The following is a 15,433-nucleotide window of genomic DNA, read 5'->3' as shown; positions in this document are numbered from 1 at the left end:
GAAGTGTGCAGTCATGTGGCCCTCCGATGGTTATGATGAAAAATGTGGCCCTCTTTATCATGAAAGTTGCCCATCCCTGCTGTAGATTAACCTGCCGCTGATCAACGCCACATGGAGTTTTCAGTGAAGCCCCGGAGAAAGCCGGCTTGATCTTCCAATCAAACTGTTGAAGGTGTTTCTAGACACGTTGTAAAGGTGTCCTCTGTCTCTCAGGATGGGGTGCAGGAGTGCTTATTTCTCGGGGACACAGTGACCTACAGCAACACAGGCTTTGCCAGCCATAGTGAGTCTAATGTAGTCCTGATAGTGTGTGTGTGTGTGTGTGGGTGTGTGTGTGTGTGTGTGTGTGTGTGTGTGTGTGTGTGTGTGTGTGTGTGTGTGTGTGTGTGTGTGTGTGTGTTGGCGTGCGTGTTTGTTTGTGCAAGGATTGGTGTGTGTGTTTATGTGTTTATTTGAGTGTGTGTCTGTGTGTTTGTGTGTCGGACGGTGTGTGTGTGTTTGTTTTCCTGTTTATGTGAGTGCGTGCATGCGTGTGCGTGTGAATGTGTGCAGTTTGACAGGTAAAGACCTCTCGAAGCTAAAGCTGTGTTCTGTTGCTCTGGTCTAGACAGGGTCTTGGAGGTGAATCGAAACATCCAGAAGCTGGAGCTGACGGGGTCCAGGAGGGCAGGTTCGGAGCTGAACCTGTCCACCGCCGGGAAGCAAAACAAACGCACCTCTTTCAGACAGTCTCTGGCCATTTGCAGCGAGCGAGCTCAGGTAAGAGGCGGCTGCCAACCAGCTTTCACTAGCTGTTTGGACCAGCTTTGACCCGCTTCACATAGTGATGCTTCACCTGTGTGGACTGGATAAAGAGTCATTCTGCTTCTGTTCCTGCTGCTTCTGCAGGCTGGCTTTTTAAGGCCTCTGCTGCGCCGCACGGCTTCAGCCAAGACCTCGTTGAAAAGAGTTCCCTCTGCGCTGTTCATCCAGCAGGGCAAGGCCTTGCCCCGCCGACAGGTCAGTGAGCTACTTCTCTGACCACCCCAATAGTACGAATGCAGCCATACGATACAATGCAATACAATACAACTTCATTGTCTCATTGTTTCTTATTGCCTTTCGCTTCACTTGCCTGAACACATTACCGACATCAAATAATGCAACAAACCACAAAATAATTATTAACTAAATATATTGCAATGATTTAGCTGTAGTATTGTAGTAGTAGAAGTTTGTAATAATTAATGAATGAACATGCCTATGCATATACCTCATCAATCACAACATTTCTGGAAAAAGTTAAATCGGTCATACAAATATAATTTACATTATGATGGCCCCATTATAACTGCTGTGTCTGCTGCATGTTGGGAGGGTCCACCGGTTAAAAACGATTGTAACAGTGTGTTTATGTATTTTACAGGAATGCGAGCACAAGGCTACTGCTTGATACAACTGTCCTTCAGACGCACAAACACACACTCACATGTGAAGGATTTACGATTGATTTAACTTATGAATTATCAATGAATTCACTTGTCATAAGGACTTATAACAATAACAAAAATCTGTTCAAAATAATCGAACACTGTGTGCATCTCCTTGCAATATGTTGCAGAGATAACGAAGAAAAGATCACAATATCACAATATAAATGACATCTTGCTAGTGATAAGTGAATATGGATTTTATTTTCTTATACCTTGATGATATGAGACTAAATGAAATCCTCTGAACTTCCTATATAACAGATGTATTTCCATTTAATAGCATCTGTCTATCTTCACTTTTTTTCCTACTAAAATAATGTATCTTTCTAAAAAAAAAACAAGACCAATTTTTTTAATAGAATAAACTGTTAAAAGAAGCAGTTTCCATCACTGTGGCAGCTATCTATCCAATATTTATGTGTTAAGGCCTGGTCTACTTTGAAGGTAACAGTAGGCAGGAGGCACTGCCACTATTCTCCAGTTGAAATCTGACAAATGTACATCTGATCCTTTAATCTCCACCGTCATAATAACCATTTTCACTTTTAAATGTCTTTTGTTTTCTATTGTTTACTTAAACACTTCTTATTTTAACGAATCTACAAATATCCAATGTTATATGTATTTTCTGTGATCATTTGTGTATATTTGTTCACGAGGGAAAGAGATAGCAGTAAGACACATAAATCGACACACGCCATAAAGGCAAATAAAGCAAAGCACAAAGACAGCAGGGCAGCCAAAGCTCACAACATGACTGTCGAAATGAATGTATTGAATGCAAAAAATAATTGATGACAGTGTGTGTGTGTGTGTGTGTGCGCGCGTGGATATGTGAGTAAGTGTGTGTGCGTGTGAGTGTCTGTGTGTCTGTCACCAACATAATTACAAATACAACTATTATTCTAGTGTTAAGAGGTTGTTCATTATAAATTTAATTGATCATTTTTAAAGCAGTTACTAAAAACTTTAACTCCACTCATTCTCACTGTGGGGTTCCAACTGTGTTCACAGAAACGTTTGTGTTATCTCACAACTCTTAATTGTACCTTTGTGATTTATGTCTATTATAATAAAATGATTGTAATCAAATTGATTAAAATGAAATGTGTTTGTTGTTTGGAATTTGTCTTATGTTAATATACACACCCCTCCTCATCCTCACCCTCATCTTCAAACAACTGATCCTGGGTGCCTAAGTTGTTGCCCCCGCGACCCCACCGTGGGGTCTCGGGGGCAGCATTGGCAGCTCTAGCAGGGGTCCCATACTTCCCTATCCCGGGCCACATTGACCAGCTCTGACCCCGAGGCATTCCCAGGCCAGTGTTTAGATTTAGGCCCAATCCCTTTACCCCTTCCCCTTACCTCTTAACAAGGGGGAGGGTAAGGGGTAGAAATGGGATTGGGCTTTAATCTCTTCAGCTAGTCCTTGGTCTTCCCGAGGCCTCCACCCCACTGGACGTTCCTGGAACACCTCCCTACTAGTCCCTAATATATACACCCACACACACACATACATAATTGAGTGTTCCATTCAATAATGTGACATAAGAAGAAGCAAAAAATCATGCTTCAGTTTAATTTCACACTCGTTCGAAACAACACGTCGGCCTGTAGGAGGCGATGTGCACCAGGTGGTTTAGTGACGTCACCGCTGGCGTCACAGAGGAGGAAGAATTGCGGAACTAGGAGGTTTACCGACCGATAGCCAAGCTAACTAGCTCACTCATCTAGCTATTTATCTCACCTCGAAATACCAATTCTCCCCGTTAGGTAGCCACTCAAACTCAAGGTAAGCTGCATCGACATTCAGTGAATCCCCTGGTTGTTTGTGTCGTATTTTAACGGCTGTTAAGGTATTGAAAACGTGGCCTTATGTTATTTTTTATTTGCCAGTTAGCAAGGCGTCAGCATAACTAGCTATTAGCCGGCTGGCCAAAACCGAGATATACAATTACAATCAGGTTCGCTCGTGTAATAACAAGCAACCATAGATCCATGAAATGTGTGGATACACTTTTGGAAATGACAACAATTGCACCGATGGTGACGTTGTCTCCGTGCCCCGGTTGGGTATTAGTCTGGTCCTAGCTAGCTAGTTAGCCTAGCTATTTCCTTTTGTTCGTTGTCTGTCGGGCAAGACTGTCATCTAAGCTCTCTGTGACATCTGTGTTCACATGTTGAACAGCATGTTTACTTTGCTAAAAGGGAACGTTGACATGGTTTCTTGTGTTGTTTGGTTGTTAATCTTCTAGGACCAAGATGACAGCCGCACCTTACAACTACTCGTACATCTTTAAGTACATCATCATCGGTGAGTCCGGTTCTCTGGTCTCTGTTCCACATCAGACGAGGGGCATTCGTCTGATGTCAATTGATCAGATGTTTTGGGTGTTAAAAATGACGATTTATTCTTCTTATGGCAGACACTGGTAGCTGTCGAGTACCAACAATGTAATGTAATGGTGTCTTGTCAGGGTGCCTGCCTCTACCACTCTCATGCTGACACTTTATACCTGCAATACCACCTTGACCTCTGCACCTCTGTGTGTGTTTTTTATTTATCTCTATGTGGTTATCTATGGGTGTGTCTGTGTTTGTACATGGTGTCTTTGTTTGTGTTTGTCTAGGTGATATGGGAGTTGGGAAGTCTTGCCTCCTGCATCAATTCACTGAGAAGAAATGTAAGCCATCCTCGTTCTCTGTCTCACCTCTCTTCCTCATCTGTAGTGCAGTCATGAAAATAAAGCTGTGCAATAACTGATAATTCAGGCAGGATTGTCATTGAAGAACCTCCTCCGTCTTGTATTTTATCCACGGTTAAATCACATTAAGATGATTGGGTGTAAGTGGTTAGAGTGCTTTGTTTAAGACTCAGAATTGTACTTCACGTTACAAAAGTTTAAGGAAATCTACATTTTAAACCGCAGCTTTATGCCAAAGCCTAAAAAGTATAATCACACTTTTTGACAAAGGTGGAAAAGTGAGCATATAGTAATGCTTTATTCCTTTCCATACATTGTGTATCTGTTTAATTTGTGTGTGTGTGTGTGTGTGTGTGTGTGTGTGTGTGTGTGTGTGTGTGTGTGTGTGTGTGTGTGTGTGTGTGTGTGTGTGTGTGTGTGTCAGTCATGGCGGACTGCCCCCACACCATCGGGGTGGAGTTCGGGACGAGGATCATGGAGGTGAACGGCCAGAAGGTGAAGCTGCAGATCTGGGACACGGCGGGACAGGAGCGGTTCAGGGCTGTCACCCGCTCCTACTACCGGGGGGCTGCCGGGGCCCTGATGGTCTACGACATCACAAGGTATGTGTGTGGTGTCTTTCTCTCCTGAAGAAACTCCTCTGACGAAACGTGCAGTTATATTTTCATGTGCATTGTCTCCATTATCTTCTTTCTGGCTGGCTTTCTACCGTATTCCTTACTTATCTCTCTGTCTGACAGGAGAAGTACTTATAATCATCTGAGCAGCTGGTTGACGGATGCCAGGAACCTGACCAACCCAAACACAGTAAGAGACGCACACATTCTGCACAGCACACATTACTCACGACTGAATGTGGCAGGTGTACGAAATCAGAACTAATTTTTGTATGTTTTTATCCTGTATCCTATTCCCAAATACATACATATAGTTATCATAATCCGGTAGAACAAAAGGGTTCTCCCTATGCAACGGCTGCAGGTAACCATCACTGTTGTGTGCAGGTCATCATTCTGATCGGCAACAAGGCAGACCTGGAGGCCCAGAGAGACGTTACGTATGAGGAGGCCAAGCAGTTTGCGGAGGAGAATGGTGAGCAGAACCCCTGAATTACAACCTCCACCTCAACCCAGAGACTCCAATGATCCCCAGGAATGCAATGATACTGAGTTTTTATCTTTTTGTTTTGTTTTTAGGGCTGTTGTTCCTGGAAGCCAGCGCAAAGACGTATGTATGCACACTCGCAAACACTTATACACACACAACATGCGTGTATTGGCCCATGTGTGTGTAGCCCTCTTAAACGCACTACTAAATACATGCAGGCACGCACAAATACACAAACACACACAAACACACCTGGTCTGACACAGCCACCCCATGACACATTAATGTCAGGACCGCAGAATCTCTCACGATCTTCCGCAAAAGACTCAAGACTTGCCTGTTCATAGTGCAACTAGACTCTGTATACCCTTATTGTATGTCGTACTTAGTTATAGTACTTACTTGTGTAGCATTGATCCTAGCTATCTTTGTTGTAAACAGGGAATGGAAACCTAGCAATTGTGAGTGCTTGGCACTTGGTTCTATGAACATCCTTACTGTACCGACAGCGATATATTGTTTCTCCTTCAGACATCTCATTTTAAGTCGCTTTCGATAAAAGCTTTGGATAAATGCGTTTGCTAAATGAACTCAATGTCATTTGTGTGTCTCAGAGGGGAGAACGTGGAGGAGGCGTTCCTAGAAGCAGCCAAGCGGATCTACCAGAACATCCAGGACGGCAGCCTGGACCTGAACGCCGCAGAATCCGGGGTGCAGCACAAGCCCTCAGTGCCCCAGGGCGGCCGGCTCAACTCAGACACACAGCCCGCCAAGGAGGGCTGCAGCTGCTAATCTAACACACTACACATGCACCGACACACAAACACAAATGTCTCATTTACACAGGTAAAAAGAAATCTCAATTTACTGTCTTATATAGACTCCTGCTCCCCCCACACACACTTGCTCTGTAATTTAACACAGCCTGTTAGCCTTTTAAATCTCTTAATTGATTTAAGTTATTGATTTTTCTAGTCCAGACCAATGATTTGACCCGTTCATCAGAATAGGCCCCACACCTGAAGGATGAAGAGGGTAGACGATGAAGGATTCGTTGATCGGGTAACCAGTGAAGTTAGTTATTTAGGGCACATTGTGACTCATCACAGCATAGAAACAGCTGAACTATGTATTTGTACTGTTTCCCAGAGCTTCAATGTCCCCCAGGGTGGCTGCTGATTCTATGCTAACGACCCACTGCTCTGGTAGGCTGACTTAAGACTCCCAGCAGGTGACCAGGGCCAACTGCCTCCCTTTGACATGTCACGGAGGGCCAGCAATCTGAAGGACCCTTTTTGTTTTCTAATCAAGTAAACTCGGCACTAGTGATCTGAGGGTTGGCCTTCATCTATCCCATCAGTTTCCAACTGTTCTACCTGTGACTTATGATTAGCGTTCTGCTCCCATGTGAGGCAGCGAGTGCATACGGTCATGGCTTAGAACCAGGACAGGTAGATTATGAGCTCTCTGTCCGGCAGGGCTGGCTCGGTTTCGGACATGCGTTGCAATGCCTCAACCAGGTCTGTGTGTCTGTGTGTGTGTGTGTGTGTGTGTGTGTGTGTGTGTGTGTGTGTGTGTGTTGTGTGTGTGTGTGTGTGTGGGTGTGTGTGTGTGTGTGTGTGTGTGTGTGTGTGTGTGTGTGTGTGTCCATCAAGTCCGCCCAATCAACACCCAGTTTTTATGTTGCAATGATTTTTAAGAATAATGAGTATAATACAACTGAAGTTGGCCGTTGTGCACGATTTAAGACTAAATTCCCTAGATTGATCCCAGAATGCCGATTTTTATTTAGGTCTACGAGGTGGTAGCTTGGTTCATCAGGGCCAGCTATGCATCGCCCTGAAAAAAAGCATTTATTCCTTAAACACAGAAAACCCTCCCTAGAAGACAGTATCATCACTCGTTGGCTCGCAACATGATTGAGCGGCTGACTACTACTCGTGGCTATATTAGTGATGGAATACAGGTAGCCGGAGGCATTCTGTCGCATATTCAGCACCTTTTATTTACCCATCCTTTATTTATCTAGTCAAAATCCAGACCTGATTGGTAGGTTGGTCTTTCTTAACCAAATGCAGTTGGCCACGGGAACATGTTTATGTTTCAGTATGACCGTAAATTAACAAATCTTGGTGTCAGATGTTTGTGTCGCTGAAGGAGATGTGATTAACTAAAAACTAACCCATTCACGCTAGAGCTGAACTACAGTTTAATTGATCCACGGGGTATTTAATTTACTCCACTGGTTTCTGCATGTTACCAGGCTAATCTAAGAGGATGTTGCTGCTTTAGGGCTTTTCAGAATATCGACCAATATTGCCTCCTCCAAGCCCCCTGTAGTTGTGGATTTAAAAAAAAGCATGTTTCCCTGTAGTGTTGACGTTGACCATGTGGCTATGTCAGGTGACTCTTGATTATTAAAGTGTGGGTGGCTCCCAGCGTAGCAAACCTGAGTGACAGGACAAGAGAAACATGGCAGAAACGCCTTGACGGCGATCCGACAACACTAGAAAACAAAGGTCCCGCCCTCACAGCCTGTCATGGCTTGTTTACCAGCAGCTCACTACATGCACACACTTTCAAACACTTTAACAAGAGGTTTAAAACAAAAGAAAACCGACAACCCAATTCTTCTGACCCGTGTGCACTGTGTAACAGTGTCTGTAGTGTGCACGTTTCTGGAACATTCTTCGTAAAGTTTCTACCTGATGTCTTGATTTTGTTTTGGTCCTGAAGCTGAAAAGTGTTTGAAAAAAGGCAGAAGACTCTCCGCTGAAACGTGCTCTGTACATTTTCCTTTGATTTTCTGCAACAGTCGTTTGTCTTTCTGTAAACGCTGCATATTAACTTGCTTCTGATTCTTTCATATTTATATTCTGTATGTAACAAGCTGTACCTTTCTATGTACTACCACTGGATTCAGCTGATCTTATTTGTAAATAAAGTATATATATAAATATACTTAAACAGTACAAATATATATGCATACTGATCCAATGAGTTCAAGACCTTGCTTGTAATTATGAAGGAAATATACCATGTCTTTAATCTAGACATTGATTAAGACAAGTTGACACTTAACCACTAGGTCACATTAAGAGGTGTAAAATAAACAAATGTGTATTATTGAAATTGGGTTGATGGCAAAGTTGGGGAATAATATAATTTATCTAGATACATTGAAAGCATCCAAATGAGATTAACAAACTGCGATGTGTGTAATGGTTAATATGCATGTTTAAGTGCAGATAACATGGAGCACTATTTTCCTATTTTAACCTAGAACTTCATGAATGATATGATAGGGGCTATATCCTCCACCCACCATGCTCAGAATAAAGAAGGATAATTTGCACATCAATTTATCTTTATTTGGGAAAACATTGAACAAACTGAGCTGCTGGCTATATTAGAGAATTTCCTCTGGGTCAAAACAAATATTATTCAGGTAACTCCTCTACTTGCTCAGGGACTGTGTATAAAACTCAGCGGGTTTGACGGTCTGAGTCCAATATGGCTGCTGACTGAAGCAGAATGTGGTTGATGCGTAATCTCCCAGGGGACTGAGCGTCATTCTTTAATGTATATAAAACATAAAATAAGGGTAGCAGATACCCCGTCAAGTCCATCAGCCCAGCAGGCTCCACCTGGGAACCCCAGCCTTGGGTTCAGTCCCAGTTGGCAGCCAGAGGGCGGTGCATCTGTAACTGCGTTACGTGGCTTTGCTCTTGGCGGCAGGCTCAGTCTCCTGTTCATATTCTATCTCCACATAGGCCCTTCTCTTTTTGGGGGCTGGGCCCTTGGCCGGACTCTTTCCTTTCGCCTTGGAGCCCTTTGTCTCAACCTCCATCTCTTCCTCCTCAGATTCCTCATCACTCGAGTCGTCCTCACCCTCCTCTTCATCACTGCTGCCCTTCAGTTTGTTCATCTCCTGCGGGACAGACATTTTTGGATGATTTTTAAGAATTCAAATACTAGCCTCACAAAGCCTGCCACCGGCACTGTTTGTGGAGATGCATTCGGCTCCCGCAATCTCAATGAAGTATATTCAAGTGCAGAGTTTCCTAACTAAAAACCACTGTTTCCCCTAAAGATTATATTTAGCTCAACCATAGTTGGACCCTCAAATGTGTTAACATAGGAAATCTCCTGACACAGGAAACAGTGAACAGCTCTTATTTACCTCAAAGTCACTGAGGTCGCTCTCCTCCACCTCGTCTTCTGCAACAAACTCCCTCTTCCCCACATCCTGCGGAGAACAGACAGACTGCATCAGTCTTACTTCCAGCGCTGGACGGAGATATGTGTACGTGTTGGATGCACACTGCAGTCATTGGAGTATGTGTACACACACACATATATATATATCAAGTCTTGGTCACCTCATCGTCCTCCTCGTCCTCCTCTTCATCCGACTCCGATTGGCTGTCCTCCTGCTGCTGATCCAGAGCTTTGTCGAAGGCGTGTACTGGGAAGTTATAGATGTCCCCATACTGCAAACGGAAAAACACAGATACACCAATTGATCCACACAAGCAAACCCATGGTCGATGTCAGGTGAATATACTTGTTTTTCAACTTTTTGTGTGAAGAATGTTCAAGGTTATCCGATGCTTCCATTGTGCACATTAGATCAAGTTAACAGTTTGATGGTGATTTTACCGTTCCCTGCTTGAGGCGATCCAGCAGCTCTTTCTCGATGGCATTGTCCAGCTGAGCGGCGATCAAGGCTTTCTCCTACAGACATAACAGGGAAAGGTGTGGATGGTTACCAGTCAGCGACTTCAATAACCAGTGATTTTCTACTAGACTTTTTCCCTGGCTAGCATCTGATGTGAGACCCTTGTCGTCGTTGTGGGTTGCAGGAAAGCGCATGCCTGCCGCTTTCATTCTTAAATGCTTTCTTGAGACTGCGTACATATGCACAGAGTTGCGCTCTACTTGGTTGGTTGGTTTCCCCCAGTCCTCATTGAACTGAATGAGAGACATGACTTTGCATAGCTAGTACGATATGCCCTGGTGTAGTCATTCTACTGTGACATCAAACATGTGGGGGATTAGATAAGACTCCAGGCTTAATGTATGGAGTCTGAATGTCATCTGAGGTGAGGATACATTATAAACCACCCTTAATACTGCAAGATGCAAATAGAGTACTATTTTCTGCATGTGCATTCAGTGCCGTATTTCTGAATAGGCCTTTCTCAAGGCCAACTGATTCTCCTTTGTGCATTCTCCATCCTGTAAGTGTTTGAAAGAATAAGGGCACATCTCTTATTATTTTAGTGATCAATCATGTTATTGTGTGCTTTACTCACCTCTTTCCTCTTCTCTCTCCTTTCTACCTTCCTGCTGAGGGGAACCAACTTCCTCCTGAAACGAAAGCAAGCAAAACATCAGAGGGATGCTAAGTCAATGCAAGGCTATGTTTTGCTATGAATGCAATGAGATTACAATGTCAACACACCATAATTAGCATCAACACTTATTATTATGAGATTGATACATAAGGTACCGTATTTTCCGGACTATAAGTCGCGGTTTTTTTGTAGTTTGGCTTGCCCTGCGACTTATATTTCGAAGCGACTTATATGCCAAAATTGTGCGTACATAATCTTCGGCCGCAAGATGGCACCGTCATTCATTAGGCCTACAACTGAACGCTGCAAGCCTACTGCACCACTGAATAAATTATATTCTCGTCGTCATCGTCCTCAATGTCCTCCGGTGCAACCAAAGCTACCCCAGCCTTAGCTGCAATGTTGTGCAACATAGCTGTCACACATATCACAGCGCATGACTTGGCCGGCGAAAACTGGAGCCCTCCGCTGGACTTGTGAAGGCATCTAAAGCGCAACTTCCACCTCCCGATCGTGCGCTCAGGTTTAGGACCGCGGCGCATACGCGTCCGGTGGAATCCCGGTGTCACTGAATTCGGTATACTCTCAGAACTACGAGTGGGACCGACACACCTATATTGCTATTGCAATTTTATTCAGTCTCTCCAGACTAAACGTTCTTGTTTAAATGTTTGAAAATAAATGCGACTTATACACCGATGCGACGTATATATGTTTTTTTCCTCGTCATGGAGCATTTTTTGACTGATGCGACTAATACTCGGGAGCGACGTATAGTCCGGAAAATACGGTAATAGGAATTAGCACTGGAATACACACAGTCATTAGCATTAGCACAGTCCAACATGTTTTGTGATGGCATTAGCAACGTGTAGCAGGAGTGCGGTACGTACTGTCGTTTGAGTGTGAGCTTGCGGATGCGGATCAGGTACTGGGTGATCTTCGTGAAGCGCTGTTTACATTTATGTCTGAGGAACCGCGGCCAGTAGATCAAACTCTCATCGATCTGCTCCAGGGCCTTCTCATAGTTCTTGCTCAACTTCACCTGGAGAGGAAGCAATGCGTCCACAATTAGTTTCCCCCACGTCTTATCCAGATTTACATTGTAGTACTTCACATCTTTAGTAGTCCTTAAGAGCATGAAACTAACAGGGTCAACACCCTGTTGTGACTATATCTCATTTAGTTTCGTCTATGGGCTGGATTAGACTTGCTGTAACACCAAGCATAAGCGTTTCTGACCTGCTTTGTCCTGTGTGCCGACTTGCTGCAGAATTGCGCGGCCAAAACGCATGATAGTGGAGGTCTCCACTTGGGGCAGACCACAGTAATATCAGATGCGGAAATCGTGCAAAAGCACTTTATTGCATGCTCATGTAAATTAACAATATGGAGACACTGGTAGAGGAAGAACTGATAATTTAAATACCGTTAAGTAGTAAAATCGTAACAAAAAAAATCCATCGAAAGAGTGTTATCATACAGGTGTGGGAAATGGCAGACTAGGTCCGACCGTCTCTCCTCTAAACTTTCTGCCATGCTAATAATAACTTCCCTGACTGACTTCGAGGTCCCCGTTTATTCCCTCGATCACCCCCAACTTTGTCAGTATTGCATCTTGCAGTACGCATCGTGTTCTCTTGCAACAACGTGCGCGACCAAACAGTCGCAGAATATGCATTGCAGCCATGATCCGTACGTGTTGTCTGAAGTATGTCAATTCAAGCCCTATGTGGAGTCAAGTGCTCTTGTATTATATTGCCTTCCTTGAACAATTTCTGCATCAAAGATACATCAGATATCCAGCACACATCCATAGTGTGCAGACAGCTTCTCTCCCATGTTCTTTCTGTGAGCGTACCAGAAACTACTCCTACTAATTAAACACTAGTAGGAGTAGACCATTTTATTAATGATTAAAAAATGACCATCATCCTTAGCTTGGTCTAGATAGGACATTTTTCTAAAAGTCTGCAATTGGTCCGGTTTTGCTGCATCGTACCTGATTAAGAAATGTTGGACGCTTACCTTTTCCCACATCCTAGCGGGGAAAGCCGCCCTTTCAATCACCTTCATGTACAGGAAACACTGACCTGGGAAAGAACGGCAGGCGGAAGGTTAATCCACACAATGAATCACATAATGGGACACACCATGGATGCATGGAGACGCAAGCATCCTAGTGTCTGAATAGTGGACTGTCATCGCCCTGCAGCAGCATTGTTTCTTCAACTAGGAGTCGGGAGTCAGATTGGGTCACAATTAGGGCTGGGTATTGCCAGGTACCTCACAATTCAATTCAATTCAATTATTTAGGGCTGGATTCGATATCGATTCGATATTGATCCAATTGCTTCGATACCGATTCAATAATAAGTGCAGATGACAAAAAATCCTAGACATTATTTAGAATTAACCATTTCATTGTGCTTTAACTAGCAAAACGGGAATACACCATTGTATAGTATTGTTCCTGAGCTAAACTTGCAGCATAAAAGTAATAATCATAACATGGACAAATGTAAAAGGGCATCTTTTTTTTTGGAAATAATCGATTTCAAAAAAATTCTGAATCCAAATTGAATCGAGAACAAAAATTGCAGTGCATTGATGAATCCATATTTTTACCCAGCCCTAGTCACAATACAGTTGGAAGTGGGTCGCAGTCTGGCTGACCATGCACTCAGAAAACCGAGCACAGACCGGAATCGGGTGAAGGATCACCAATATGTGGGGTCATGGTTTGAAATCACACTTAAAAAGGGTCTCTTGGATCCTGACTCCTGAGATGAAAATATTGAAGAACTGCTTCCTTATTCTTGTAAACATTTTGTTTACAGGAAATCAGCTGACAACTAAAGAGCCAGTGTTGTGTTTCAGGTGAGGATGCGTAGCTTAGACCAACTCACCCTTCTCCTCTCGGATGGTGGCATACTGGCTGTTGGCAAGTGGACAGGCCTGCCGCGTGCACAGCCCTGTGATGTTGTACTCATTACGACAGAAGTTCTGACTCTTCGTCCTGGGGTAGAGCGTGAGCAGAGACGAGAAAGGGAAAAACAGAAAAAGCGAACAGGAAGTGAGGAATTGAGTGGTCTTGCGTTCACCTCCAAAGATAATATGAGTAAATGGTCATTATTTAGCTGCGTTATCACTTACTTGACTTTAAAGGAGCAGAATGAATTGTTGCCGATGATGTCCCAAATCACCTGTAGACCAGAGACAAAAACTGTTAGGTACAAAACAACAATAATTTAAATCAACCATTACCTGAACCATCACTCCTGAAACGTTGCCATGTTTTCTCTCACACACATACGCGCGCGCGCGTGTGTTGACTTGTTAAATCAGACACAAATTAAATGATCTCTGAAAACATGACAACGTTTCATAAGTGATAGCTCAGGTATATAGATAACGTGTTAAAAAGCATTACAGAATCCTTTAATTGGTGAGCCAATGCGGTCGCTCAACACATTGGCGCTGACGTGCTACTATAAACACGTAACCCCCATGTATTAGAAAGGGAAAGACACATTAGAATACGATAATGACACACCTATTTATTAAACCAACGGCATAAAATCAGAAGAGGTTCTGAGACCCAATATTATACGAATGATCTCTATCTTGGACATACGGTCTCAACACCTACCTTAACAGCTTTATTGCGTCATTCTACCTCACGTCATACTCACATCGTCGTGCTGCATGTTGGACTCCTATTGACAGCTTTTCTAGCCGAATTACTTAAACTTATAATTTATAAAAGATCATATAGTTTGAATTCCTCTGAAACCTGGGGGCCACATGGACGTTCAGGAAGACGACATTTTTGTTTGCGTCGTCGAGTGTGAATCCCGTACTAAGGTATCGCGGGTTCTACAGAGTGACACACGTCCACGTGACCATCTGGGATTTAGGGGAGTGTTCACTGCCCTGGGGACTCATTTATAACCGTTGCGTACAACCGTTGCGTATTGCGTAAGCAAACTCTGACCCATGCGTACGCATGGTTTGGAGGAAAGGGAGAATTGGCGACACAGACCGTGTGGTGGTGAACTGAAGTCAGACAGAAGAATTGTAGAGTGAGAAAAACGATGTTTTATCATCGCCCTACATAAATTTAATTTCAACCCGTATTAAATCTATGTAATCTGAATAATTTAAATCAAAATTCTCTATATTTAATCCCGTCACTCCATACTGTCCACTGACGGCGCGACTGCATGGAATAAAGCATCTGTCCCAACATGTGTCAATAACATAATATTTTTATGTGACACTGTAAACACATAATCAAATGTCAATTAAATCCAAGTGTGGAAAACCAAGCCACATACTCATCACAATCGTTATATTATTGTCCGTTTCTCTTGATGCTTTTCATGACAAATCAGGCGTTAAAAAGGGGTTATGTTCTTTTACGTGGGTGATTACAAACCAGATTATCCAAGGTGTTCTCGGTCAGTCTTATTACCGTAACCCTATAAATACAGCGGTGAGCCCCGTGCGTAATGCTGCACCATGGCACTCCTGGATATGGAAAGCCAAGAAGGCCACAATCCGGACCTAGATTGGCGCGGTAAAAGTGCAAAACCGTACGGAATCCGTACGGTTTCCGTACGGTTTTGCAAGAATTCCGTACGGAATCCGTACGGAATCCGTACGGAATCCGTACGGAATCCGTACGGTTTCCGTACGGTTTCCGTACGGATTCCGTACGGATTCCGTACGGTTTTGAATGACTAATAGCCGCGGCTATTAGTCATTCACTCCGGCTATTAGTTAT

General features: G+C 43.5%; 3 protein-coding genes across 5 annotated transcripts in view; 2 read left to right on the top strand and 1 right to left on the bottom strand.

The window, feature by feature from the left end:
- si:dkey-220o5.5 (actin filament-associated protein 1-like 1) overlaps positions 1 to 2,605 on the top strand; it is a 166,227-nt gene extending 163,622 nt beyond the window's left edge. Inside the window, exons 12-15 of one of the 3 annotated variants that reach the window (XM_056592006.1) lie at positions 214 to 283; positions 608 to 759; positions 889 to 999; positions 1,406 to 2,605. In XM_056592006.1, the coding sequence (XP_056447981.1) occupies positions 214 to 283; positions 608 to 759; positions 889 to 999; positions 1,406 to 1,432 (360 nt within the window). In that variant the 3' untranslated portion in view covers positions 1,433 to 2,605. The remainder of the gene's footprint in view (positions 1 to 213; positions 284 to 607; positions 760 to 888; positions 1,000 to 1,405) is intronic. The other 2 variants (XM_056592005.1, XM_056592004.1) reach the window with 2 other exon arrangements.
- A 513-nt stretch (positions 2,606 to 3,118) lies between these two features.
- On the top strand, positions 3,119 to 8,803 carry LOC130384114 (ras-related protein Rab-14-like). Its single transcript, XM_056592148.1, has 8 exons — positions 3,119 to 3,264; positions 3,728 to 3,786; positions 4,103 to 4,156; positions 4,602 to 4,779; positions 4,918 to 4,984; positions 5,182 to 5,269; positions 5,374 to 5,404; positions 5,899 to 8,803. The coding sequence occupies exons 2-8, from the start codon at positions 3,735 to 3,737 to the stop codon at positions 6,074 to 6,076; spliced, it is 648 nt and encodes a 215-aa protein (XP_056448123.1). The 5' UTR covers positions 3,119 to 3,264; positions 3,728 to 3,734; the 3' UTR covers positions 6,077 to 8,803.
- On the bottom strand, positions 8,387 to 14,550 carry mak16 (MAK16 homolog (S. cerevisiae)). Its single transcript, XM_056592146.1, has 10 exons — positions 14,340 to 14,550; positions 13,801 to 13,850; positions 13,554 to 13,663; positions 12,673 to 12,737; positions 11,538 to 11,689; positions 10,603 to 10,657; positions 9,947 to 10,021; positions 9,667 to 9,777; positions 9,468 to 9,533; positions 8,387 to 9,215 (listed from the first exon to the last, which is right to left on the bottom strand). The coding sequence occupies exons 1-10, from the start codon at positions 14,352 to 14,354 to the stop codon at positions 8,997 to 8,999; spliced, it is 918 nt and encodes a 305-aa protein (XP_056448121.1). The 5' UTR covers positions 14,355 to 14,550; the 3' UTR covers positions 8,387 to 8,996.
- Positions 14,551 to 15,433: the final 883 nt, after the last annotated feature.

The sequence above is a fragment of the Gadus chalcogrammus genome, chromosome 6 (genome assembly GCF_026213295.1).
Source record: "Gadus chalcogrammus isolate NIFS_2021 chromosome 6, NIFS_Gcha_1.0, whole genome shotgun sequence".
NCBI lineage: Eukaryota > Metazoa > Chordata > Actinopteri > Gadiformes > Gadidae > Gadus > Gadus chalcogrammus.
Note: the sequence above shows the minus strand (reverse complement) of the source record. Positions and strands in the feature narration are given on the sequence as shown.

Excerpts from the sequence above, each read along its gene's own strand:
- LOC130384114 (XM_056592148.1), top strand. The coding sequence starts at position 3,735 with ATGACAGCCGCACCTTACAACTACTCGTACATCTTTAAGTACATCATC. Across the intron at positions 4,780-4,917 it reads ATGGTCTACGACATCACAAG|GAGAAGTACTTATAATCATC; the intron begins GTATGTGTGTGG and ends TCTGTCTGACAG. Across the intron at positions 5,405-5,898 it reads CTGGAAGCCAGCGCAAAGAC|AGGGGAGAACGTGGAGGAGG; the intron begins GTATGTATGCAC and ends TGTGTGTCTCAG.
- mak16 (XM_056592146.1), bottom strand. Across the intron at positions 11,690-12,672 it reads CCGCTAGGATGTGGGAAAAG|GTGAAGTTGAGCAAGAACTA; the intron begins GTAAGCGTCCAA and ends CTTCCTCTCCAG. Across the intron at positions 9,216-9,467 it reads GCGACCTCAGTGACTTTGAG|GAGATGAACAAACTGAAGGG; the intron begins GTAAATAAGAGC and ends TCTGTCCCGCAG.